This window comes from Bolinopsis microptera, chromosome 12, assembly GCF_026151205.1.
Source record: "Bolinopsis microptera isolate Bmic1 chromosome 12, MBARI_Bmic_1.0, whole genome shotgun sequence".
Lineage (NCBI taxonomy): Eukaryota > Metazoa > Ctenophora > Tentaculata > Lobata > Bolinopsidae > Bolinopsis > Bolinopsis microptera.
In genome coordinates this window covers 2014749-2040653 of record NC_087083.1, presented here as the reverse complement: position 1 = coordinate 2040653, position 25905 = coordinate 2014749, and the positions used below count along the sequence as shown (strand labels likewise).

General features: G+C 38.6%; 2 protein-coding genes and 1 long non-coding RNA gene across 4 annotated transcripts in view; all 3 read right to left on the bottom strand.

Annotated features, from left to right (window-relative positions):
• The window catches only part of LOC134823968 (claspin-like), an 87947-nt gene extending 78162 nt beyond the window's left edge, over window positions 1-9785 (bottom strand). For both annotated transcript variants that reach the window (XM_063835563.1, XM_063835564.1), the window contains exons 1-5: window positions 9691-9785; window positions 8606-9109; window positions 8096-8252; window positions 7843-7947; window positions 3139-3328 (exon numbers count right to left, since the gene is read on the bottom strand). In XM_063835563.1, coding sequence (XP_063691633.1) covers window positions 3139-3328; window positions 7843-7947; window positions 8096-8252; window positions 8606-9109; window positions 9691-9750 — 1016 coding nt within the window. In that variant the 5' untranslated portion in view covers window positions 9751-9785. The remainder of the gene's footprint in view (window positions 1-3138; window positions 3329-7842; window positions 7948-8095; window positions 8253-8605; window positions 9110-9690) is intronic.
• Window positions 9786-9975: 190 nt separating this feature from the next.
• On the bottom strand, window positions 9976-10940 carry LOC134823967 (tRNA-splicing endonuclease subunit Sen34-like). Its single transcript, XM_063835562.1, is given in 2 exon segments — window positions 9976-10729; window positions 10732-10940. Coding segments are annotated over 2 exon segments (840 nt in total). The 5' UTR covers window positions 10916-10940; the 3' UTR covers window positions 9976-10073.
• Window positions 10941-11121: 181 nt separating this feature from the next.
• Window positions 11122-25658, bottom strand: LOC134824316 (uncharacterized). The gene is made up of 3 exons (XR_010161387.1): window positions 25648-25658; window positions 11795-12179; window positions 11122-11670 (listed from the first exon to the last, which is right to left on the bottom strand). It is a non-coding gene; the product is annotated as an uncharacterized LOC134824316 (long non-coding RNA).
• Window positions 25659-25905: the final 247 nt, after the last annotated feature.

Sequence of the window (25905 nt, the reverse complement as noted above, 5' to 3'; positions counted from 1 at the left end):
AATTCCTTTTGAGAGATCTCGGGTTTTTAAAGGGCTTTTTTAGGGGGGTCAAATTTTTTCCTTCTTCCCCTGGGAAACCCCTTTTTTTTTAAAAAAAAAATCTAAAAAAATTGGAAAATTTTAAATTTTTAAAAATTTTTTAGCTGATTTTTTTTTTTTTTTTTCTTTCATCCCCCAATCAGGGGTAATTTTTTTTTTTTTTCAATTGTTTTTACCTCCAGGGAAAAATTTTTTTTCCCCAAAAACTTTTTTTTTCCCATTTTTTCAATTTAAAACCCCTTTTTCCAATATTCTCCCTTTTTGGTTTTTAAAGGGTTTTTTTTTCGCGGGGGAAAGGGGGGGGGGGGCTGGGGGGTGGCCGGGACCACAAATCCCACTGGGGAAAATTAAAAAACAAAAAAAAAAAACATATTTTGTCCTATTTGAATTTTTTCCCCCGTTTTAACCAGATTTCTGGTCGTTTTTTTTCTTCCTTTTTTTGGGGAAAAAAATTTTAAAAAGAGGGGGGAAAAATTCTTTTGTTGAATCAATTTTTCCCGAAAACGTTTCCCCCCTCTAACAAAACCCTTCGCGTTTTCTGTTCAATCTTTGTTTTTTCCGGAAAAGGAAATCTTTCTTTTTTTTGGGCCTGGGGAAAATTTTGGGGGGGGGTTTTTCCAAAAAGGGGGAAAATTCCCAAAGGGTTTTAAAAACCCCAAAAGGGGGAACTTCCCAAACGGGGTCAAAAAACATTCCCAACATTTTCAAAAACCCCAAAATTAAATTCCAAACTTTTCAAAAAAATTTCCCCCCGGGGCAACTTTTTCCCCCTTCAAAAATTCCCCCGTTTACACATTTCCCAAACCCTGGGTCAACTTTCCCCCGTGGTAAAAATTAAAGTTTAAAAAACCCAAAGGGTTCAAAAAAAAAAAATTAAAAATTTTTCAAACCCCTTTTTAAACACCCAACTTCGTAAAAGGGGGGGGGGGCCCCTTTTTTAATTTTCCCGTATTTTTTTTAAAGAAAACTTTTAAGCTTTTTTTTTTTAAAAAGGCAATTTTTTCCCATCCGTTTATTTTAAAAGTACAAATTTTTTTAAAACCTGTAAATTTTATTGATTTTAAAAATTGTAAAATAAAAATGACAAATTTTGGGGGGGGGGGGGGGGGGGGGGCCCCCCCCAAAAAGTTTTTAAAAATTTTTTTCCCCCTTTTCCCAAAACTTTTTTTTAAACTTCAAAAAAAACCGAAATTTTTAGGGGGGTTTAAAATTTTTTTAAAAAGGTTTTCAAAAAAAGGGGGAAAATTCCGGGTTTTTTTGGTTTTTGGCGACAAAAATTTTAACCCTCAAATTTTAAAAAAAGGGGGGGGGGAAGTTTTTTTGGGGTTTTTAAAAATTTTGTTTCTTTTTTAGGAAAAAAAGGGGACGGGGGGCCCTTTTCCCCCTTTTTTTGGGGCGAAATTTAACGTAAATTTTTTTTTTTTTAAAAAAATTTTTTTAATAAAGGGGGGAATTTTGGGGGGGGGGGGGGGGGGGGGGCAAATTTAAGAAATTAAAAGGGGTTTTTTTTTTTTTCTTTTTTTTTTTTTCTTTTTTTCTTTTTTCTTTGGATGTGGGGCCCCCCCCTAAAGCTTAAACCGGGGTTTTAATTTCCCCCTTTTTAATGGGCAAAATCCCCCGGGGGGGGGTTAAAAAAATTTTTTTTACCCCTTTTTGGAGGCCCCAAAATTTGGCCCAAAAAACTTAAAAAATTCAACCCCCAAAAAAATTTAAAAATTTTTTTATTATTTAATTTTTTTTTTAAAGGGAGGGGGGGGGCCTAATTTTTCCCTTTTCCTAATTTTGGGATTTTCTTGAAAATCCCGGCTGGGAAATTTCATAAAGAAAAAGTTTTTTAAAAAGGTTGACTTTTTTTAAAGGCCCCAAATTTTAAAGTTTTAGCTTTTTCAATTGTTCAAAAAAAGGGCGGGAAAAATTTAAAAAATTTTTAAAAATCTTTGGTTTTTAGGAAAAATTTTTTTAATTTTTTTCAAAAGTTTTTAAACCGATTTTATTTTTTTTTTCCCCAGAAAATTCGTCCAAACGTTTTGGCTTTTTTTTTCGGGCCCAAAAATTGTTTGCCAAAAAACCCCAATTTTTTTAAAAAACGACCTTTTAAAAATTTTTTTTAAAAGGGTTTTTTTAAAATTTTTTAAAAAATTTTAAGTTTTTTGCCATAATTGTTAAGGACTAATTTTTTCTTTTCCCTTTTAAAACTTTTTTTCGCCGGTTTGGTTTTAAGTTTTTTAAAAAAATTTTTTAAAAAAATTTTTTTGGAAAAAGGGGCTTTAAAAAAGGGGGGTTTCCCGGGGGAAACCAATCGGGGGTGCCCGGGTTTAGGGGTTGGGCTTTTTTTGATTTTTTCCAAAAAGGTCACCTTTACCCCAAAAATATAAAAAACTTTGGGTTTTTTTTTTTTTAAAAAAGGGAAAAGATCAAGGTTAAAAAACAAACTACTTTTTGCAATTTCAATGCAAAAAAGGTTGGGGAAAAAAAATTAAGTCCCCTAAAGCATTTTTTCAAAATAAATTTTTTTTTAAATTTTTACCCCCCCAATTCCCCCCCCTTTTTTTTTTTAAATTAAAGACTTTTTCCCTTTTAAGGGGGTTTTCTCTTTAAAATTTTAAAAATTTTTGGGATATTCCATCAAAAATTCCCAAAAATTTTTTTTTTTTCCCCCAGTATTTGGTTTTTTTAAAAAAATTTTTTAATTTTTTCTTTCCCAAAAATTTAAAAAAAATGGTTTTTTTAAAAAATTAAAAAAAATTTTAAATTTACGAATTTGGGGGAAAGGGGAAAATTGGGTAAAAGCCCCAAATTTTTTTTTTTTAGCCAATTTTTGGGGAAATTTTTGGGGAATTTTTGTACTTCCTAAAAGGTTTTAATTTGGGGTTTTTTTTTCAAAACTTAAAAAATATAAACTTTATTTGGATTTTTTTAAATTGTTTTTTTTTTTGATTTTGGGGGGGATTTTATTTTTAAATTTTTTTTTCCCCCCCCCCCCCCCCCCCCCCCCCCCCCCCCCCCCCCCCCATTTTACAGCAGCAGGCAGATTTGGCACGATACTTTCAGTAGTTTGGTAAGCTATATTTATTTGAGAAGCACTATACAACTCTAGACCTCCCCATGAAGTTTCCCAAATCTTTAGGAAGGAAAAACTCGTCGGTTTTGGAGGACAACTTTGGCACAAACGCAGATTTCTTCTCCTCGACTCTGGTCGGTCTAAGAGTGGTGAGTTTGGGAATTCTGGCCAGGCAATCGCTTAGTTGGAGCGGAACAGGTTCGTGTCTTGGTAGGGATATCTCAGATTCTGAGGAGAGGAGGTTTGAACAATATTAAAGAATATCGAATATTTAATATTAACTGCATTGTAACAATCTCCTCGAAAAAAAGGAGAGTTCGTACAAAGTTTCAAAGCTGCTCGAAAAAATTTCATGGTTTCCAGCGCTCTTTCCGTCAATCATTATCCCTCCATTATTTCAGCTTTATCCGGCATTATCTAACAGGGGGTGATGCAACGACCATTAATGACCATTAATGACCATTAATGACCATTAATGACCATTAATGACAATGTCAGTTTTGCCAAAATTTCGAATACTGACATTAATGGTCATGTTTTTTTCCGCACTTCCTGGAACAAGAAGGACGGACACGAGGACCACTTAGAACCTACCTAAAGTTAACTAACAATAAGTAGACGGTACTTTACGTCTTGGAAGAGGATGAAAAGTTAATTTTACAACTTTCTCAAACACTGATATTACTACATATTACAACTAACCCAATTATACCATAACAACAACGTTCTCCCAATCTAAACTTATTATTGAACCATCCTGGGTCTTCACCCAACACTGGGAAGACATATCGTGCTCAATACAGATCGCCACCGCAGGTCTTCTCTCTCCCGACCGAGCATTTCCTTTTCTTTGTGATGCTTTAGATGTCTTAACAGATATAGAAAGCACTTTGCCCTGCACAACCGTGCGCCTTCTTTTTTCATCCTTGCCTGTTATGAGTATACCAGTTATTGTTCCACCAACTTGCACCTCTTGAGCGTTGCATAGCTCTGGTTCTGCTAAACCTTTACAGACTGGGCGATACAACCCAATACTTGTATCCAAGGCAAGACCAAAAAATCTTTTCCTTCGGCTTTTCGCACCAAAGTTGGTCTTGCTTTGGTTACAATATTTGGTCACGACCTTAGTGGAGCTATCAACCAGCTCTTCGTCCTCATAATCAGAAAAATTGTCTTCACTCTCATGGTCTGATTCATCATCTGATTGTTGTTCACTACCATATGAGAGTGGAAATTGGAGACTCCGCCGTCTTTCAGAAATAACATTTCCATTATCACCTGAAAGATACGAACTTCCATAACTAGAAGAGGAAACAAAGAGTTCCTCTCCAATCTTGGATCCTCTTTTTAAGCTTTGGATTATAAGGTTACTCATCTTGACCGAACCTCCAAAATCAACAGCAATCTTTTTCTCTGGATGTTTGCTCCACTCAGAACGAAAGAGTGTCTTCCCCCGGGTATGAGCGGTTTTATGAACACTTGTACCACATTCAACATCAAGCGTATTCTCCACCTCTAATAGTCGGTTGTAACGACCCATGGCTTCAGGGACTCTTGTAGAGTCGATTTGTGTGCGTCTACCGGAGTGCCGTCCAACCCTGATTCGAGCGAAGAGTTGTTCATTTTGATCAGACGATAAAAACCACGGTACTACTGGTGCTTTGGGGTGATTACAAATCAAGTCGACAAAATACAAGACAAGTCCGTTAGCTGCGGATATTAAGTCTTTGAAGCTTTCTCTAGTTATGAAGTTCTCGCTGGTATTTAATTTCTTCGAGTGTTCTCCCCACAGAGTGAAGAACGTGAAAACAGTCCACGCATTTTCAGCTCTTTCTGAAACAGTCAGCGATTTGTCATAAAACGCTGCCAGGAGCAAAAACCCGGCCTTAAGATAGGCCGAGAGGCTCAGAAATCCTGCTTGTTTTAGAACATCCCATTTAGCCGTTAGCTCTGCAGCACACTGCGGGTTTTGTCTATCAGAGTGCTGCAGAGTTGTAAGGGATACAGAGTCTCTGAATTCTTCACTTTCCGTAGCGAGTTTAAGAATCATCCCCCAGTTTAGGGTGAATTTCGTGTCTTCGATCGAATCAGAATCGGCCATTATGATGAATCTAGTACTGAGGTAATGGAGACAGTTAACCAGTTTTTTCAACTCATGACAGATGTCCTGCATGGGAAAGTCTCCTGTTTTGTTGAAGTAAAATACTGGCGGGTACTCCCACTTCGACAGCTCGCTCTGACTGGCTGTTTTGATCCATTCATCTGTATTGACCTAAGCCGCTGATCTCCGTACGAAACATGATTTCTCCCCTCAATTAGTCAAGGCTACTGCCAGATATTTCAAAATTTGAGATATCTTATGACCATTAATGACCATTAATGACCATTAATGACCATTAATGACCATTAATGACCATTAATGACCATTAATGACAATGTCAGTTTCGGAAAAATCTCAAATACTGACATTAATGGTCGTTGCATTACCCCCATCTAACAGTAACTTATACGGTGGATGTGGCATGTTCCTGACATGTGGCATGTTTCTGGCATGTGGCATGTTTCTGGCATGTGGCATGTTTCTGGCATGTGGCATGTTTCTGGCATGTTTCTAATATGCCAGGGTAACCTTGTCCTTCAGTTTTGATCAGTATTTCCTTGAAGCGTTGAATGAAGGGTTACAAATGAAATATCATTTCACGATTGTATCGGTAACAAATTAAATGATTATGTTATGTAAATTAAGACATGATTAATGATTATACACTGCAACACAAAACATTAAAACTATGTAACCGGTATTTGTCTCCTTAAAATCAGCGGTTTCAAAAACGTCCACTCTTCCTTCGGAACAGATAACGTTCATCAATTCTCCTCAATCACCATATATAATCCTATCCAGCATGCCTGAAGACAGCCCTAACTTTGCTGAGCAGATCATGCTTGATCCTTGCGTTCCTAGAGACAATGATAACAGGAGACAGCAGTGAGTTGGAGACAATGATAACAGGAGACAGCAGTGAGTTGGAGACAATGATAACAGGAGACAGCAGTGAGTTGGAGACAATGATAACAGGAGACAGCAGTGAGTTGGAGACAATGATAACAGGAGACAGCAGTGAGTTGGAGACAATGATAACAGGAGACAGCAGTGAGTTGGAGACAATGATAACAGGAGACAGCAGTGAGTTGGAGACAATGATAACAGGAGACAGCAGTGAGTTGGAGACAATGATAACAGGAGACAGCAGTGAGTTGGAGACAATGATAACAGGAGACAGCAGTGAGTTGGAGACAATGATAACAGGAGACAGCAGTGAGTTGACAAGGGGCAGCACCGTCTCAACAATCCCAAACACCCGATATTCTGCTGGGTGGTAATCAGGTCCGTGGTATACCAGCTGTACGATGAAGGTGTCAATGGTGAGGGCGGCATTGCACACCAAGAAGAGCGACGCTAAGAGGGTGACTGTTGTGGTAATGTAGTTCCAGTCATCAAAGTGTTGCCCTCCGTCTTCATCACTTCTCGCTCTAGATCTTCGTACCACAACGATCACCTGAACTAGCATGCTAACGAACACAGCTAGAACGGGCAACAAGTAGATCAAGGTGAGAAGAGTGAACTCAACAGCAGCGGTGGGTGCTGCATTAAAGTGAGAGCCAATATAGACACGCCAAGCAATGGCCTGTCCAGGAAAAGTGATGCTTGCCATCAGAGAGACAACGAAGAAAAAGAAAACAATGACTTGCGTGAACTGCATTTCGGGCGTTATGTCCACCAAGAAGTAAACATCAAAAATAGTAAGAGCGACAAGGAAAGTAAGAAACCCTAAGAAAGCCCCCCGCAAAAGCCTTCATAACCATAAATTTAGATAAAATGGGTTACAGATAAAGACTGTCCTGGAGACAGCAAGCAGGGTGTTGAAAAATATAGAGGCAGCATAACCAAGCAACCCAACTACCCTGTAGATCACATAGCACCACCACATAGTCCTCTCCGCGTGGTTCTCCGGACCGTGAAACCACAACAACACCGACGACAATATTCCCAACGGCTGCTGAGATATCGCAGCAAGCAATGCAGACAAAAAGCGCCGGAGTTAACTTGAAGATGTTGCGACGGTAGTAGGCTATCACGAGACTGTTCAAAATGATGATTAAGAGGCTGAGAGTGATGTTTACTGGAGCTATATCCTTGTAGGCTAGTTCGAAACACTTCTTGGCTATGTCTCTGACTCCAGTGGCTTGGGGCACAGTGCGCAGGAACATTGTAAATAGAACAGTGTTCTAGTGCTACGGACTTACAATCGTAAGGAATGAGTTTTTCGAGAAGTAATCTAAAGAATAGAATTCCAGATGTGGAATGGTTTTAGAGTTATTGACTCTGGTAACCTGATATTTTTATGTGTGGCCCTTACAACTGATTCAGCAACTCGAAGGCTTCTCACATAAAGGATTCAAATCAGCTGATCAATCGCAGTACCGCCATTGGTCAGCATGATATTCTTCACGATATTCGGGAGATCAATAGATATGAGCTTATAGACAACATTTCTTATCATGGTCCCATCATGGTCAAAACCTAACAATTTACAGGGAACAAGAAATTCTGTTCTTGACAATATTGCTTTAAATTTGTGCTTTGAGATTGTAATATAAAAAATGTTCGAGGATTCCGTTCCCGCTGTCCCTGAAAGAAAAAGGTGTTAAAATATTGCCTACTCATTCAACTATGAACTAACCTCTCATCATTTTTTGTCTCTCACTGACCAACAGAGCAACAGGATCAAGAGTTTCTTTCTTCTTTTTCTCCCCCTTCTTCTTCTCACTATCTTTGTATTCCTTCTCTAGAGATAGTTGACGACGTTAAAATTTGTTATATAATATAAAATATCAATCGATATTCGATGAGTCTCAAAAAAAGAGTTTTAATCTCAAATTAATATCAATATCATTAAGTCAAATGCCGATATGTCACAAATGGAAGCCATTAACCTTTAACTTCTTCGTTCTGCCAATCCTCAGGATCAAAATCTTTGTAGATCTTTTCTTTCTTAGACTTAACATCCTCAGTTCCCTCTGTTTTTCGAACGATGTAGGTATCCTCGGGCATTCCTACGCTGCTGCCACTTTCAGAATCACTGCACCCAGTCTGAATAAAAAGGTTTGCGGCGTTACCAATCGAATTTTATAGATATGCAATATATGCATAAGATTAGAATTGGTAATAAGATCATAAAATATAGCTACCACCTTTGAAAGGGATGAGGATAAAAGTTAAGGATTCAACTATAATCAGTAGAATAGGTTCATTGTAGATTTTGGTCCTGAAATTTTTTACACAGATTCTGGAGCATCATAGCATATGACTGGAGACGTTTTCAAATCGTCAGATTAAATGTGAGGCGAGTTAATAGTAAGAGTAACTTGGTCGCCTATTTTGGGACACCCTGTATAACAGCCATGTATTAGTATGCCTGCAGATATATCATGCACAAAACAAACCTTCTCGTTACCCACATCCTTCAAGTCAGGTTCGCTGTTTGGTTCGTTTAACATTGTCTCGAGATCCTTGAGTAATTCATCGTTTTCATCATCCGTTAATTTAGACTTATCTAATAAATCTTCTTTTGCCATGTTCTTCTTCCGCGATTTCTTCAACTTCTTCTTTTTCTTTTTCTTGATAAAGCTTTCAATGTCTGAGCTCGATTCTTTGCCGTCAGTTGGGACGCTGTCTGAATCAAATTTTTTAGCGTTCTTCGACAACATAGGAGCATCCGAGTCCATATCAGATTCTATATTATCCACCAAGAATTTCTCCCGATTTGGTTCAAGAGATAGTGATGGTGATGTCATCGGCTGATTTTCGTCGATAACTAGCTGATTTTCTTCATCTGAACTGTCATCTAAAACCGTTCTTTTCTTTCGGTGGAAGTTCTCTTCGTCTGAGGATAGAGCGCCATTGTCTTTCGGAAGAATGGTCTTGGACGAATTGACAGAACGCTCAATCTGAAAGAAAATTAGTTGAAAAAATTAGAGACACCCATGACCCATCTTTAATTATGTTCAATGTTGATTGGAGGTGTACAGTGACACCTCTTGATCTAGCTCAGCTCTTTGAGATTTGCATTGGCGCGAAAATAGCGCGCGCGCTCGAGCAAACAAATTTAATACTCGCGCGGAGATATCTGGCGAAAAATTGTCTGCGCTTTCCGTAAAAACTTAAAGAAGACCGTTTTAGACGTAGTATTGAGACAGAGTATCCACATTTAAATTGTCACGAAGAATCTAAAAAGAGCGGCTGAATAGAGCGGCTATATATTGCTAACTGTAGCTATTAATTGTAATGCTTGGAATGCTTATTCTTAATAATAATATGTATTAAGTTATGAGTAGCACCTACCGGCTATAATAAGTTTTTTTGCGGCCAATCATATCATTAATTTTTCTGTCGCGATGAGGTGATATCTGTGACAAATAGTTGAAGGAGTCATCACATTCCTTTGTCTCTTCACCAAAAACAGAGTCAATAATCATTCAAAAAAATACTTTCCATTTTCAACTGAAATCGCTTTAAAAAGAAAGCTTACGTTTTCGGATGAGGCGTTAAGCTTGTTCTCTTTATTAGTTTCATCTTCTACTGTCAACATAGCTGGCTTTCGGATCCGGACGGTACCAGCAGCTAAATAAACAGATGATTTTATTAAGTACGTGTGACATTAGACACTTTCGTGGATAAGTTCGTAATATTATATTGAAGATATTTGTAGAAAATTTGACTAAAAACTTATCTGATGAAGATTTCGTAATATGAATGGAGGTTAATTTTAGTGTCTGTTATTTTACTCCTCAAAATCAATAAAATTACAATACAAAGTTTTACAAATCATGCTACTAATACCCAGGAAGAAATAAACAACCATCAAAATTTATCTCAAAATACAGATCCTCAAATGCAAAAATATAATCTTGTTCATTTCAATCCAGACCACTGTAAACTGATGTAGGAAACATTTGAGCCGTCCACTGTCCCCAAAACAGCTACCTTTTTAACGGATGTTGCCAGTCTGGAAAAAGCTAACAATTCATTGGCTTTCATTCTGAAACCCTTGGGGACAACTTTAACTATGAAATATGCATGAAACACTAATGGGTCTCCAGGGTAAACGAGAAAATCTCCACCAAATTTTGATCCTGAAGTGATTAAATAGTTTCTGTGACGAAGATCTTGAAGGACCATAAGGCGCATTTTTTCAGATTCAGACAATTCAAATTCGTTGATATCACCGAAACTTTGGGACCAAAATTCTCTAGATTGCCTATTAAAAACCCTTTGTAAATGATAAGGTGGGTTATCAATATCAATTTTTCCACTCAGATTCAAATGTACAGGCTCTTCCACAGGATCCTGAACAAACTTCTGAGACTTACTAAAAATTTTATTCTGCAAAAACTCATTCTGTTCCTTGTAAGACTTTGCTAAATAATCAGCATACTTTTCTTCAGAACCAACTACTGGCATGTCTTTTTGTTTAACAATATTAACTACGCCCTCCCTGTGCAGAACAATCGCTTCCTCTTTCATGATTTCGAGAGGCAGGCCCAATGCTCTGTTCTGTCGTGGCTTCTTGGTAAGGTCCCTACTAAAACACCACTAACACCAAATTTCTCCCGAAGAAATATCGCTGTTTCAGCTTCCCATACAAGGAAAGATCCATCCACGAAATAAATATTAACCTTTTCATATTCTGGTTTGAAGGATCTGCTACATGCTTGGGTATTGCGAATATCACATAGTATTCCTCCCCCGATCATTACCTGATTATGATGAACATATACCTAGCCTGAGTGGTGAATGTATTAGAATACAATATACATAGTACATACTGAATACAACATTAGAATAGCTTAACAGTATAATAGTGATTACAAAATAAAATAATGATTTCAACGAAACTAGAACAAAAGATACTTTTTACTTGCTCGAATTGATCATTGTTACATTCAAATAATGAAACATGTAAAATTAAAAAGTATTCACAAACGTTACACATATACCGGTAGTTTTAATATGCCCTGGTATTGTTACTTGCAAACAGTGAACTTGCTGACAGAGATGATCATAGAAAAACTGGGATTAGACAATACAAAAAATAGTTTATTTATCGTATTATAAACAGTGAACACTTGATTTACCGGAAAAATCAGGGGGGAGGAAAATTTGATTACAATAAATCTGGATGTATCATGTAAATCAGCTCAGGTTACCAATCAAAAGTTTTGGTACCCATGGCCATGTAAAGCACAGATTCGTGAACTAGCTGATTAGCTTTTCTAAAAGCTTTTAGCTTTTCTTAGAGTATTTGGCAATGATAGGTACCATTATACCACTGAAAGCTAAACGAAGCGGTTGGATACACTTTGTCAAAATCATCGCCAACCCAAAACATGCTGCTTTAGAAGAAGGTGCTCCGGTGAGAAAAGAGCGATCGTAACCTGCCTTTGCTAGAAGGTTGTCGACGTTTATGAAGTTTTCAGCAAATGAGATGAATGGCGTTGTATCAAGCCCCCTGAGGTTGTTAATCTTACATGAACATGTAAAATGAACATTAAACAATGTTAAATAACAATATATTATTTGGATTCAGGAATCAGAAGACACTTTTTTCAGCAAATTTTGGGGAGCTGGTTTACCTGTAGATGAGGATGAAGAAAGTTGTAATAGAAAGAACAGAACAACTGGTGTGAAAGACAATGAAAAGCGTTCCATACTTTTGCGTAAAAGCTTTCACAGTACTACTTAAATTTGAAGATCCTGAAAATGTTCTCCTGAAACCCAAATTTACTCTCTGATAATGATTAGCTGATAGCTGACATTTGTTCGCCGAAGAGTATTGCCTAAAAGAGCTTGCACTCAGGGTTTGAAAGGAAACTTGCAAATTATTTCCTGTTGCAAGCTTTTGTTGACAGGATACAGAAGAAAGTGACAAGGGAGCAGTTGGTATTACAGAACTTATGATTCTGCTTATCTGTTGGAATCTGACTTGAAACATGATTCCTGACTGACCATACCATGTACCTAGTAATTATCAGTAATCAGTAATTATCAGTAATTATCATATCAGTAATTATCAGTAATTATCAGTAATTATCAGAAAGTATATTAGGACTAGTATACAGAAAACTTGAAGATGATCAAAAAGATAAAAATCTTTTGAAAATTACAAAATCAGTCTAGCTGTTTCCAAGCACATATTATGTACAAAATACATCTGCAATGTACAAAAAATGTATTATTGGAAGTTTAAAAGATCGTTTCCTTCGAATCTGTGACACACGGAACACAATTCCCAACAGTTGTATTAAGCACCCCCTAAGAACCCTTGCCAGCAAAACCCTTTCCAAAGACAGCATGGCTGATCTGCTGGATAATCTCTACAGCAATGATGAAATGGAGAATGAGCCCCCGGAGTCTGAGCCACCCCCACACTTAACCCCACCCTATCCATCTCCACCACTCCGTCAATCAGGGTGGCATGTTAACAGACATGCCACAGACAGATGTGAGCACAGTGTATATCAGCAGCAGCATGTTTAGACATCTGGATGAAAAACTGTTAAGCTCTTCGACTCGTGGACCAAAGTATTTTTCTACCCAGGGGCCAACTCAGTCCAAATGTCCCAAAGACTCTTCAGTGACAGTCAGTTCAAAATTCTAAACAAAGAAAAGGTTAAAAAGGTTGTTCTACTAACTGGTACTAACTATGTTGATTCCATTGACCTCAACACAATGAACTTCAACAGTGCTACAAAAGACATTGAAGAATTTGTTGAAAAATTGTGGGCAGAATTTAATATTGCGAAAATATATATTTTAAACATTCTGCCTAAAGCTGTCACTAGATAGATATTATCCAGGGACTGGGAATCGATACTTAGAAAATATGTGTTATAAGCATGGGCTATTATACATAAACACAGAACACGAGAATAATCTCTTTACTTAATAAATAATAATAGAAAGGACAAGTATTTTGGCCATTAATATTTTATGATATAAACTGCAGTATGGTTGCTGCTTTTTTGTGATTCTTTTCAATCACCACTGGTGACACTATTTATCTCACATTCTCATTTTGCTTTATATGCACACATTGATAAACAAAAATCTTGCTATTGGTCTATGTAATATACAGGGGGGCTTAACTAACTTGGCAAAGACCCTTGAACTTCAAGAACAACTAGATATTATCGGAATTAATGAAACCAACCTTAAATCTGATATTTAAAACACTAGCACACTAAACTTCGACTTTTTAAGATGTGATAGACCTAAATGACAAGGGAAGAGGAGGATGTGGTATGTTGATTAACCAAAGTGTGAATTACAAATTAATCAACCTAGATATAACCTACTCTGATCTTTCAAAAGTTGAAGCCATCTGCCATATGGATACAACTCAAGGATGCTAATATCTACATTTGCTGTTTTTATAGATCACACAACTTTTGTCATTTAGATAAATTCGTTGATTATATGACTGAATGTATGATGAAACTTCAAGGAAAGAAAGTAATATGGATCGGAGACGTAAATTTTAACCAGAACTCCTTGTCTGATTTAGACTATAAAAAACTAGATATCACAATTTCGCCCCTCCAAACAAATCTATAGATATCACAATGAAGCTCTTTGGAATGATCCAGACTGTTACAGGAATAACAAGAGTTGCAAACCTGGACGACAGGATAACCCAAAGCACAATTGATGTTGTCATGACTAATTGCTACTCAAATTTCATAGAGTGTAAAATGCTCAATGATAGAATAAGAAACCATCAGGCTCATCCTATGAAATAAACAATGGGGGGTAGGAAGCTCAATCTTTTCAATCTCAATTTTGGAAAAATCGTGTTTCAGAATTGAAAAAATTGAAAAAATTGAAAAAATTGAAAAATGGACATCTTTATCTCTCCAAGTAACTAAATAATACACGAGCTAAATGTATGATGAAAACATGTTTCAAACTTATTACTGTGAAATGATTAATTATCTTATATTTGAGTTTGATCCTTTTGAACAGCTGCTGAGCAATAAAACGCAAGCATAATATTAAATAGCAGAAATGATTCGGTAAAATATGATCAAAGTAATCATCACAACAGATCATAAATGGGATGAATAGCATGAGAAAACAACTGAGTTCATTAGCTCTGGGGAGGGGGGGGGGGGGGGATTTTAGCCTCATCAACCCTCATATATCGGAAAAATCGGGAAAATTTAAATCTTCCCTCCGAGGTTTCTAGGCGATATAGGTAGCTATTTCTGTACTTAAATATGACAAGAAATCGATTGGTGGTGGTCCCAGAACCCCAAAATGCTTTCTTGTTCCAAACAAGAATCTTTTCGTCCGAAAAACAAAACATTGTCGTATCAACTCTTGTTTGACAGAAACATCCACCCCGGTCCATAATTGAAAGAGGTACGGTTGCAGTTGGTAATTACAATTGTAACAAATAGCGAACGCTTTAGTAACTTTTGATTTAAATTGTCTCCACAATTTGTAACAGGCTATCAGCAGAAATGGGTAGCACGGTTAATGACCATGGTCCTTTCTCAAACCTCCAATCTTCAGTTAGATACAAAGAATAGTCTACACAATTTTTAATAACATTAAAAGGGATGAAAATCACTTTATTTATCAAAATTTTTATTTATCGTGTAACAACTTTTCCATAGAACTGGAGAGTAAAACTCTGTTAAACAAAAAATTCTCGAGCACATTTTGAGTCAGGAACAGTAACATTTCAATATCTTACAGACTCAAATGCGTTTAAAAACATTTTAGTACGATAAATTGTGTAAACTGATGAGGAGGAGGAGGAGGACTGAAGAAGAGGAGGACTGAGGAGGACTGAGGAGGAGGAGGAGGAAGAATGAGGAGGAGGAGGACTGCAGGGAGGACTGACGAGGAGGAGAAGGACCGAGGAGGACTGAGGAGGAGGAGGAGGAGGAGGAGGAGGAGGACTGAGGAGGAGGAGGACTGAAGATGAGAGGGAGGACTGATGAAGAGGATTGGTGAGGAGGAGGAGGAAGAGGAGGACTGAGGATGGGGAGGAGGAGAAGGAGGACTGAGGGAGGACTAAGGAGGAGGAAGAGGACTAAGGACGAGGACTAGGAGGATGAGGACGAGGACTAAGGACGATGAGGAGGACGACTCAGGACGAGGAGGAAGAAGATGAGGAGGATGACTGATTAGGAGGAGAAGGAAGAGGAGAAGGAGGAGGAGGAGAACTGACGAGGAGGACTGACGAGGAGGAGAAGGACTGAGGAGGAGGACTAAGGAGGAAGAAGATGAGGACTGTGGAAGAAGACTGAAGAGGATGAGGAGGACTGAGGAGTAGGACTGAGGAGGAGGACTGAGGAGGAGGAGGACTAAGGAGGAGGATGAGGAGGAGGAGACTGATGAAGAGGAGGAGGACTGAGGAGGAGGAGGACTAAGGAGGAGGATGAGGAGGAGGAGGATGAGGAGGAGGAGGACTGAGGAGGAGGAGTCAGGAAGATGACTGATAAGAAGGAGAAGGACGATGAGGAGGACGACTCAGGACGAGGAGGAGGACGACTGAGGAGGATGACTGATTAGGAGGAGAAGGAAGAGGAGAAGGAGGAGGAGGAGAACTGACGAGGAGGACTGACGAGGAGGAGAAGGACTGAGGAGGAGGACTAAGGAGGAAGAAGATGAGGACTGTGGAAGAAGACTGAAGAGGATGAGGAGGACTGAGGAGTAGGACTGAGGAGGAGGACTGAGGAGGAGGAGGACTAAGGAGGAGGATGAGGAGGAGGAGACTGATGAAGAGGAGGAGGACTGAGGAGGAGGAGGACTAAGGAGGAGGATGAGGAGGAGGAGGACTGAGGAGGAGGAGTCAGGAAGATGACTGATAAGAAGGAGAAGGAGGAGGAGGAGGAGGACTGAGGATGAGGAAGAGGAGAAGGAGGACTGGGGGAGGACTGAGGAAGAGGAAGAGGACTGAGGAGGATCAAGACGAGGACTAGGAGGATGAGGACTAGGAATAAGGACGAGGACTAGGAGGATGAGGACTAAGGACGATGACTAAGGACGAGGAGGAGGACGACTGAGGAGGAGGAGGACTGACGGGGAGGAGAAGGACTGGGGACTGAGGAGGAGGAGGACTGAGGAGGAAGAAGATGAGGACTGAGGAAGAAGACTGAAGAGTATGAGGAGGACTGAGGAGTAGGTCTGAGGAGGAGGAGGAGGACTAAGGAGGAGGATGAGGAGGAGATTAATGAGAAGGAGGAGGAGGAGTCAGGAAGAGGACTGAAGAGGATTCAGGAGGAGAAGGACTCAGGAGGAGGAGGAGGACTGACGAGGAGGAGAAGGACTGGGGACTGAGGAGGAGGAGGACTGAGGAGGAAGAAGATGAGGACTGAGGAAGAAGACTGAAGAGTATGAGGAGGACTGAGGAGTAGGTCTGAGGAGGAGGAGGAGGATAAAGGAGGAGGATGGGGAGGAGATTAATGAGAAGGAGGAGGAGGAGTCAGGAAGAGGACTGAAGAGGACTCAGGAGGAGAAGGACTCAGGAGGAGGAGGAGTCCGAAGACTTAGGAGGAGGAGGTGGACTGATGAGAAGGAAGAGGAAGACTAACGAGGAGGTGGAGGACATCTAAATGTTTTGTCTGTTTTTGTCCGCCCTACTTTTTGTCCGTTTTGAAAATACAGGGCACCCCCAGCCAAGCATGTGTTATGATACAAATGTACTTGACTATACATTTAAGGTGCAGTGTACTAGTGATATTATGGTATGTTTAAAGACCGGACCACAAAATATAACCCGGTACCTAGTGTTGTACTAATACATAATAACAAGTAACAGGGATAAAATTAATGAGCAGAAACAATCGATCTCAGGTCAAGAGGCCAAAGCACTCGGGTCTTGGAGTACATGACAACTCCAACTAGTAGTGAGCATACTAGCCCCTGCAGTGCAAAAACACATAAAACATACTATTGGAATGTCCAATTGGTTCGTTTTCTCGTAACAATATAGCATATGTAGGGGTTCTGGTTGAATTATATCACTTCTGAGAGGTTTTGGCCTCATCAACCCCCCCCCCCCCCCCCCCCCCCCCCCCCCCCCCCAAGCTCTCGTAGTATATTCAGCATGAGGATAAAAGTAACTTACTGGAATCTTTTTAATAGCTTTTTTTCTCTCAACAATTAATATAAAACGGTAAAAGTGATGTCAGTAATTACCACATTATATAAAAACATAAACATGTTTGTCATTGAGAACAACTTAACTGAACTTATCAGCTCTCAGATGATCGTACAATTTTTTAGTTTTTTGGATCATGGTTGCTACCAGAGTCAATTTTATTATCTATAATGCCCTAGTCACAGTGATACATACAGATTATTGTACTCCTGTATAGTGTATACGTAATTTTAACAGTAATCGGAACATTATGGACTGATCAGTGAACTGAGTTAAACGGAAAAATGATTTTAAAAGATTTTTAATTTTTTCAATTTTTTCAATATCAATTTCGGAAAAATCATGTTTCAGAATTGAGATTGAGCTTCCTACCCCCCAAACAATCAAGAAAACAACAATTTTATTTAGTACCTATCAATTAAAGCAGACAAAAATATATTTCATATATTATATATAACTAGCACGAACTTTAGATCAGATATCTTAGGGGACTTGGAGTAGCAAGAGATTGACTAGAAGGTATTTACCTTTTACAAAGATACGTTGAGAAGAATCCAGGGTGATGCAGGATCGGAGAGAGCAGACCAAAAGTTTACGCACCCACCTTTGCCTCCTGAGTTCTTGGTTGGATAGAAATTTATGCAAACTTGGTCGTTTATACTCCAAGTCCCTTTGTTAAAAGAAGTAATATTAACTATGTCTAGAGTTAGCTTCGTTCAATATCAATATCAATATAATCAGATAAACCTACGGAATAAATTATTAAATATCAATTAATTCGTTCCTATAAGAATTTTTATAAATTTAGATATTTAGTATCTAAAAACATTACAACAAATGGTTGAAAAGCGCCCAAAATCGATTTGAAAGATTTTCTGTCTATAGTACAATTATGATAGTAATAGTAAGTGTTTGCCGCTGCAATTAGATTTAATTACTGCAATTTAAAATTGTTTGGAGTCCAAGTATCTTTTAAGTCAGCTGCCTGTGCTTGTATTAATAGTGTTTTGGTTCTCAGTTTTATCAAGTTAATGGACGTTTCTAGCAGTTGCTTGAAGTTAAAATTTTTTTATGAACAGCGTTCCAAAGCTTGGCTGCATTAACATTTGTTATCATTGCCATTCTATTATTGTTCTATACTTCTCTGTGTACATGTCACGTTTTACTGAAAATAGCAAGTATTTCACATTTGCACTTAAAGTCTCTCCTGCTATCCGATCTTGCATCATGAATGACCAAGGAAGAGCTCTTTATTTTGGAAATACCTGCCATCCTGTGTCCGATCGAGTTCATGTTGTTTCTTGTTACCATTGTCAAGGAATTGGTCACACTTCTACAAACTGTCCTACCAAGGTTGATGATCCAACTTGCTTCCGCTGCTCAGGAAACCACCTGTCTAAAGATTGCAGTAACAAGTCCAAAAGTGAAGCAAAGTGCTGTGCCAGGTGCAAAGACTCGAAGAATCCCAGTGATAAAGCACAGCACAAGTCCCATAATGCAGCATCAATGAAGTGTCCAATCATTGCCAGAGAGATACAGAGGCTAGTGATGAATACAGAATATGACTCAAAAAACATGATGTGACACCAGGACACCATCACAGTCCACCCCATGCTCTGAAAATGGCAACCTTTAATGCAAGATCCATTTGCAACAAAACGGTATCTGTACTAGAGCTACTGAGAGAAGAGAACGTGGATATATGCTTCCTGACAGAGACTTGGCTGAGAGTTGATGATAAGGCCAAAATCGCTGAGGTGAAAGACCACAAATATGATATTATTAGTGCTCCAAGACGTGGGGTGGCGGTGTTGCCTTCATCTATGACCCAAAGGTTGTCTCCCTGACAAGAAACAGTGTGAAGTTTAGTTCCTTTGAGGTTTTGGAAACTGTCTTCAGAGCAAAATCTCACTTGATCAGATTTTGTGTCCTTTATCGATCAACTCAAGTTTCTTCTCATAAGAAATATCAAGAAACCCGAAAGAAATTGTTTCTTGAACAGTTTTCTGATTACATGGATACCTTGATAACTAAATCTGGTATTCCTATATTAGCAGGGGATTTCAACTTTCATGTAGAGGATCCATCTACTATTGGGCTAAACAATTCATGGCACTCTGTCATTCAAAAGGCTTGAAGCAGCATGTTTCCTCACCAACACACATCTCTGGCGGCACACTGGACCTAGTGCTAACATTGGAATCACCGGCTGACAACTTAAACATCACAGAGCTTGAAATTGTGGAAGACACGGGCACAACGTCAGATCACTTCCTGGTTAAGTTTAGTGCACCCGAGATTGATGTGTCATCAAAGCAGCCAAGTAAGGAACAAAAAACAGTTCGTGAGTTTAGCAAAATTGATATTGATGCTTTCAAAGCTGACATTGTACTCCACATGCCATCTCCATCCCAGCTAACTAGTTTAGATGACGCAGTCGACAAATACGATTCTGTTATATCCTCAGTTCTTAATAAGCATGCACCAGCTAAGAACATCTATTTTATACCTGGTCGTAGTGACTGGTGGAATGAAAACTGCAATGATGCCCGTAAAAAGCGCAGAGCTACTGAAAGACTCTGGAAGAAGCATAAAGGTATGGCTGATGCTCAAGATTATAGAAAAATCTACAGGGAAGCTTGTGTAGATACTACCTTAATCATCTCTAGAGAACGGAATCGCTATTATGAGAAACGACTTACAGATGCTAAAGGAGATCCAAAAGCTACATACAGAATTATAAATAACCTTCTGGATAAAGATCTTTCTCGGAAGTCCCCTTCTGGGCCCACGCATCAAGCAGTTGCAGAAAGTCTCAAAAACTACTTTGACGATAAAGTAAAGAAGATTTATGGGTCTATCTCAGAGGAAAACCTGTCCAGTGCTGATAGTCAATCTGAAGACAAACCTTGTGTAAAAGAGTTAGAGATGCCTAATGATACACATAGTTCTCTACCATGCTCTGCTACAGCTTTCAGATTAGTTACTCGATCAGAGGTTCTTTCCCTGATTACTAAGACGATGAATAATAAGTCGTGTGAACTCGATCCTCTTCCAACATGGCTCCTCAAGCACTGTCTCGATGAATTGCTCCCTCATATCACCCTCATAGTTAACCTATCCCTCCAAGAGGGCTATTTTCCACATGCTCTGAAGTCTGCTATAGTACGACCAGTCCTAAAGAAAGCCTCTCTAGATGCAGACGACTTGAAAAGCTATAGACCTGTGAGTAACCTCAGTTTTATTTCCAAGGTTATAGAAAAGTGTGCCCACTCACAGTTTTCCGAGTACCTAAATAAGAACAATCTTTTCGCAGCAAATCAATCAGGTTATCGGAAAAACATGAGCTGTGAAACTGCAGTGCTCAAGGTACATAATGATATACTCCTCCAAGTTGACAAGAAGAGTCATACTGTTCTTCTTCTTCTTGACTTGTCAGCTGCATTTGATACCATCAATCACAAAAGACTTTTGAGACGACTCGAACATAGCTATGGATTTAGTGGTATTATTCTTCAATGGGTTGCAAGCTACCTGTCAAATCGATCCTTTATCGTTGGTGTTAAGGGTGAATATTCCTCTCTCTGTGACCTCGAGATTGGAGTTCCTCAGGGCTCAATTCTTGGTCCTATATTTTTCATCCTTTACACTAAACAGCTACAAGATATTGCAAGTATGCATGGTCTCCAAATCCATCTATATGCTGATGGTACTCAGATATACTTCTCATTTGATCCTAAAAAAGACATGGCCATTGAATCTATGAAGAGCAAATTGAAAGAATGTTTCGAGCACATCAAATCATGGATGAGTGAGAACTACCTGAAACTCAACGACAATAAAAGTGAGATAATCGAGATATCTACAAACTCCAAAGCCCCAAAACAAGTTGAATTCAATCTTGACAGCATTGAGCATATGCTCCATTAAACCTACCAAGTCAGCAAAGAATCTGGGATTCATTTTTGACAACCATCTCAATTTAGAGGCACAGATCAACAACGTTGTCAGAGTTTGCTATGTAAATCAGCAAAATCTTGGCAGAATAGGTTCCAAACTGAGTAAGGAGCTCAAAATCCAAATGGTACACGCTTCAATTCATTCCATTCTGGACAATGGAAATGCTACTTATGGTGCCCTTTCTGAAAGACTTCTCCAGAAACTTCAAAAAGTGCAGAATACTGCTGTGAGATTCATATTCGGACTTCACGGGAAGTTGAGACAGGAGCCCATCACACCCTATATGATTGAATTACACTTCTTACCTGTAGCAATGCGAATCAAATTCAAGATAGCGTTACTGGTTTTCAAGTGCATAAACGATTGTGCTCCTGAATATCTAAGGACAATGGTCAAAATTAGGGACACTAAGGCCCCGTGACACCCTGGACATTGCGCTTTGGCGCAAAAAAGATGCCTGCTTAAGCTCAAAAGATGCATTTCTACGCTAAAATTTCTTAAAAAACCCGAGTCGTGAACGTGCATCTTTCGATTCTTTACTCGCATCTTTTGGAGTTAGTCTTAACGCCAAAAGATGCGCTTTAAACCGAAAGCTAGAATCGTAATTCGTGTCGTTAACTCAAAAAGATGCGGTTTAAGAAATATTTTGAAAATTTTATAACGCGTCGCTAAATCGCATCTTTTGGAGTTAAGCTTAACGCCAAAAGATGCGGTTTTACAAATATTTTGAGAATTTTATAACGCGTCGCTAAAACGCATCTTTTTGAGTTAAGCTTAGCTCTAAAAGATGCGATTTAAGGGGAGTTTATCTTGATTAAAAACGCCACTAAAAAGTTAAAACTGAAATCTTACCTGACAACACAGATTATAATAGTACCATTTTAACTCTCGTGCAAGTTTACTCCTCTACTGCACTGATTTTTATTGAACTTCCAATGTTCCAAGAACTGTCCAGAAGATAAATAAGTCAAAAGCAAATGCCTAAATAGCTAAATTACAAACCTCATCCACGCCCCCGAATGAATTGTAGCAACATATAGTCTAGTCGGGAGTTTTCCATATCAGCACAATAGTGTACACAACCTTTGTATTTACTCAATTGTATTTGTACACTGTATAGACAGTTCTAATTAAATGCAGAAGAGTTGTTCCCACCTCCCAATTACAATCATGACCAACTCGAAATTGAGGATTGTATGCGGTACTAATTTCTGTAAAATAAGCACGGTTCATGTCTTGCAAAAATATAGTCATCAAAATTTTAGTCCATGTAACACAGCAGTGGGGTGCATCCTAGAGCGCCAGCATTGAAGCCGACGATCGCATGTTCAACTCTGCGTACTGGCATGATAATTTTTTTGCTCAGATCACTCTGAGCAAAATCATTTTTCATGATAAATTGATTGAAATAAATTTTCGTGCACATACAGAATGAATGTTTAATAATTTAATATATATGTAGACCAAGCTCTGTGCACGGGATGCTTCCTGGAAGAATCCAGTTCTTTTAGCGGGGCACCCTACCTAAAGCCAAATTGAGATATAATAATCATATTCCTAGGGAAATAATCAGAAATCGAATACCAATCAAATAATATGATATATAGGAGTAGTAACCATATTTACTATGCAAAATGCCCCAACCACATAGTGTAAATTTATATAAAATTCAAATTCCATATCATCTACAAATATAACATAAACAAAACTGACATGGGCCTTGCTAGGTAACTCGAGCAGCGGTAATTTGCCGATGAATTTTAGCAAGCTAGTGAATAAGTAGATAGTGTATTAAAGATACAAAGATAGCATAGTGATACTTACTAATAGGAAGGGATCAAGGTAAATAGTCTCTCAATCATATCTAATACAACTAGCACGTTTCCTTGATTTTTGTAGGGGATTTGTAGGGGATTTGACCCCTGTAGGGGATTTATGTTCCGGGGTATTTGTAACAGGTTTAGGGGTTTAAATAGTTAGTTCCTGTCCCAAACCATCAGAAAAAATCAAGTTTTGACCTCCCAACCCACTCAGGCCAATCCCAGGGGCCACGCCCATCCCAAAATAGCTGAAATCCAGGTCAAATCAAGTTTTAAAATGTTTACCCCTGTAGGGGATTTATGTTCCGGGGTATTTGTAACAGGTTTAGGGGTTTAAATAGTTAGTACCTGTCCCAAACCATCAGAAAATCAAGTTTCAACCTCCCAACCCATTCAGGCCACTCCCAGGGGCCACGCCCATCCCAAAATAGCTGAAATCCAGGTCAAATCAAGATTACTATCTTTGTATCTTTAATACACTATCTACTTATTCACTAGCTTGCTAAAATTCATCGGCAAATTACCGCTGCTCGAGTTACCTAGCAAGGCCCATGTCAGTTTTGTTTATGTTATATTTATCATGAAAAATGATTTTGCTCAGAGTTACCTAGCAAGGCCCATGTCAGTTTTGTTTATGTTATATTTATCATGAAAAATGATTTTGCTCAGAGTGATCTGAGCAAAAAAATTAACATGCCAGTACGCAGAGTTGAACATGCGATCATCGACTTCAATGCTGGCGCTCTAGGATGCACGCTACTGCTGTGTTACATGGACTAAAATTTTGATGACTATATTTTTGCAAGACATGAACCATGCTTATTTTACAGAAATTAGTACCGCATACAATCCTCAATTTCGAGTTGGTCATGATTGTAATTGGGAGGTGGGAACAACTCTTCTGCATTTAATTAGAACTGTCTATACAGTGTACAAATACAATGGAGTAAAGACGAAATTCACGACTAGCTAAAAAGGACTATCTGAAAATTGAATCCGGAAAATCACTTGCCAGTTACAAAGAGGCTAGGCTTCGATTAGATAACCGATTCCAGTAATCAGTATCAGTAACCAGTGCAGACTGCAGAAGAAAAGAAGATATTTATCGCACTCCACTCTTTCTGCTGTTCTTACTGTGTTTCATTTCTGTTTCAGTGTCATTAACCGCTGCTGGTTCTATCCTGAATGCTTGTTAAACCGGGGACCTGTATAAATATATAAGTTACAGTTATTTTTTAAAGTTACAAATATCAGCTGATTTGCAAAATGCAGCAATTCAAGAATTCGGAAGAAGAATTTTGAAATTTCGCGCGAAAGTATTTCCCAAATCGCATCTTTTGAAGATAAGGTTAACTCAAAAAGATGCCATTTGAAAACGCATTTTAAGATTTTACGACTTTATCCGTCAAACGGCATCTTTTGGCGTTAAGCTTAGCGCCAAAAGATGCAATTTGGGGATAAATCTCGATTATTTCAAGTCAAAATTATTTGACACGACGTCAAATCGCATCTTTTGGAGTTAAGCTTAACGCCAAAAGATGCGAATTACGAAAAAATGTCCATGCTGTCACGGGGCCTACACTAGTAAACATCATGTCAGAATGGACCATGACTTCTTCCTACTGGAACGCCCTCCTTTATCAAGGCTGAGGGCTACAGCTGGTGCTTTCTCTCACACTGCTCCTAAAATCTGGAATACACTTCCCTACTCACTACGCTCCATCTCTCGACTAGATGTTTTCAAGAAGGCTCTCAAGACCCATCGATCTATTTCATCAAGCCTATCCTGTATGTGCGAACAGTATTTTTGGTGATTCAGTAGTCATGGACGCAGGACTTTAAGATCAATCTACAATTTATAAATTTGAATTTTTGATTAGAAAAGGGACTACTAAGGTAAATTTATCTGCACCGCTTTGTTGGCCAGTATCAACTCCATTTTTTGGACTTTGGTCGCTTATACGGCCTAAGCGGTATACAAATAAAGCGTTATTATTATTATAAAGGGTCTCAATAAGAGGTCTCGACTGCCTAGGCGTCAGACCTTGGCAGTCGGTAGTTTTCCTCTGGCCCGGGATCAGCTGACCCTAGGGACCAGAGGATAAAGGTGTAGAAACTATATGTATCTACAAAACTTTCAAGGTTGTTTTTACAAGAGACAGGGCTTGCTGCGCAAGGGAAGAAAAGCGGGAGAAACACTCACAAATTATACAAATAAATATTATAAAACATAGCAAAAAGAAATTCAAACAATCCTACACTACTACAAATGTAGTAGTTATTATTATTATTATATCGGGTCTCAATAAGAGGTCTCGACTGCCTAGGCATCAAACCTTGGCAATCGGTAATTTTCCTCTGGCCCGGAGTCAGCTGACCCTAGGGACCAGAGGATAAAGGCGTAGAGACTGTGTGTATCTACAAAAGTGGTTGTTTTTACAAGAGACAGGGCTTGCAACGCAAGGGAAGAAAAACGGGAGAAACAAACACAAAATGTATGTTAAATGACTTAGAAATTCAAACAATCCTACACTACAATAAATGTTTATTACATAATTATAATATGTTGTACAAACAAGAAACAGGGCTTGCAGGGCAAGAGATGGGACACATAAGAGCTGGCCACAGAGTGTATGATACAGTAATTCAGCAAACGCCTATTACTAATACTGAAAACTGAATCACAAATTATCACAATAATTACAAGAATATATGAAATACTAAACACAATTTTTATACAAGAAACAGGGCTTGCAGAGCAAGGGAAGAAAAACAAGAGAAATAACTGTAA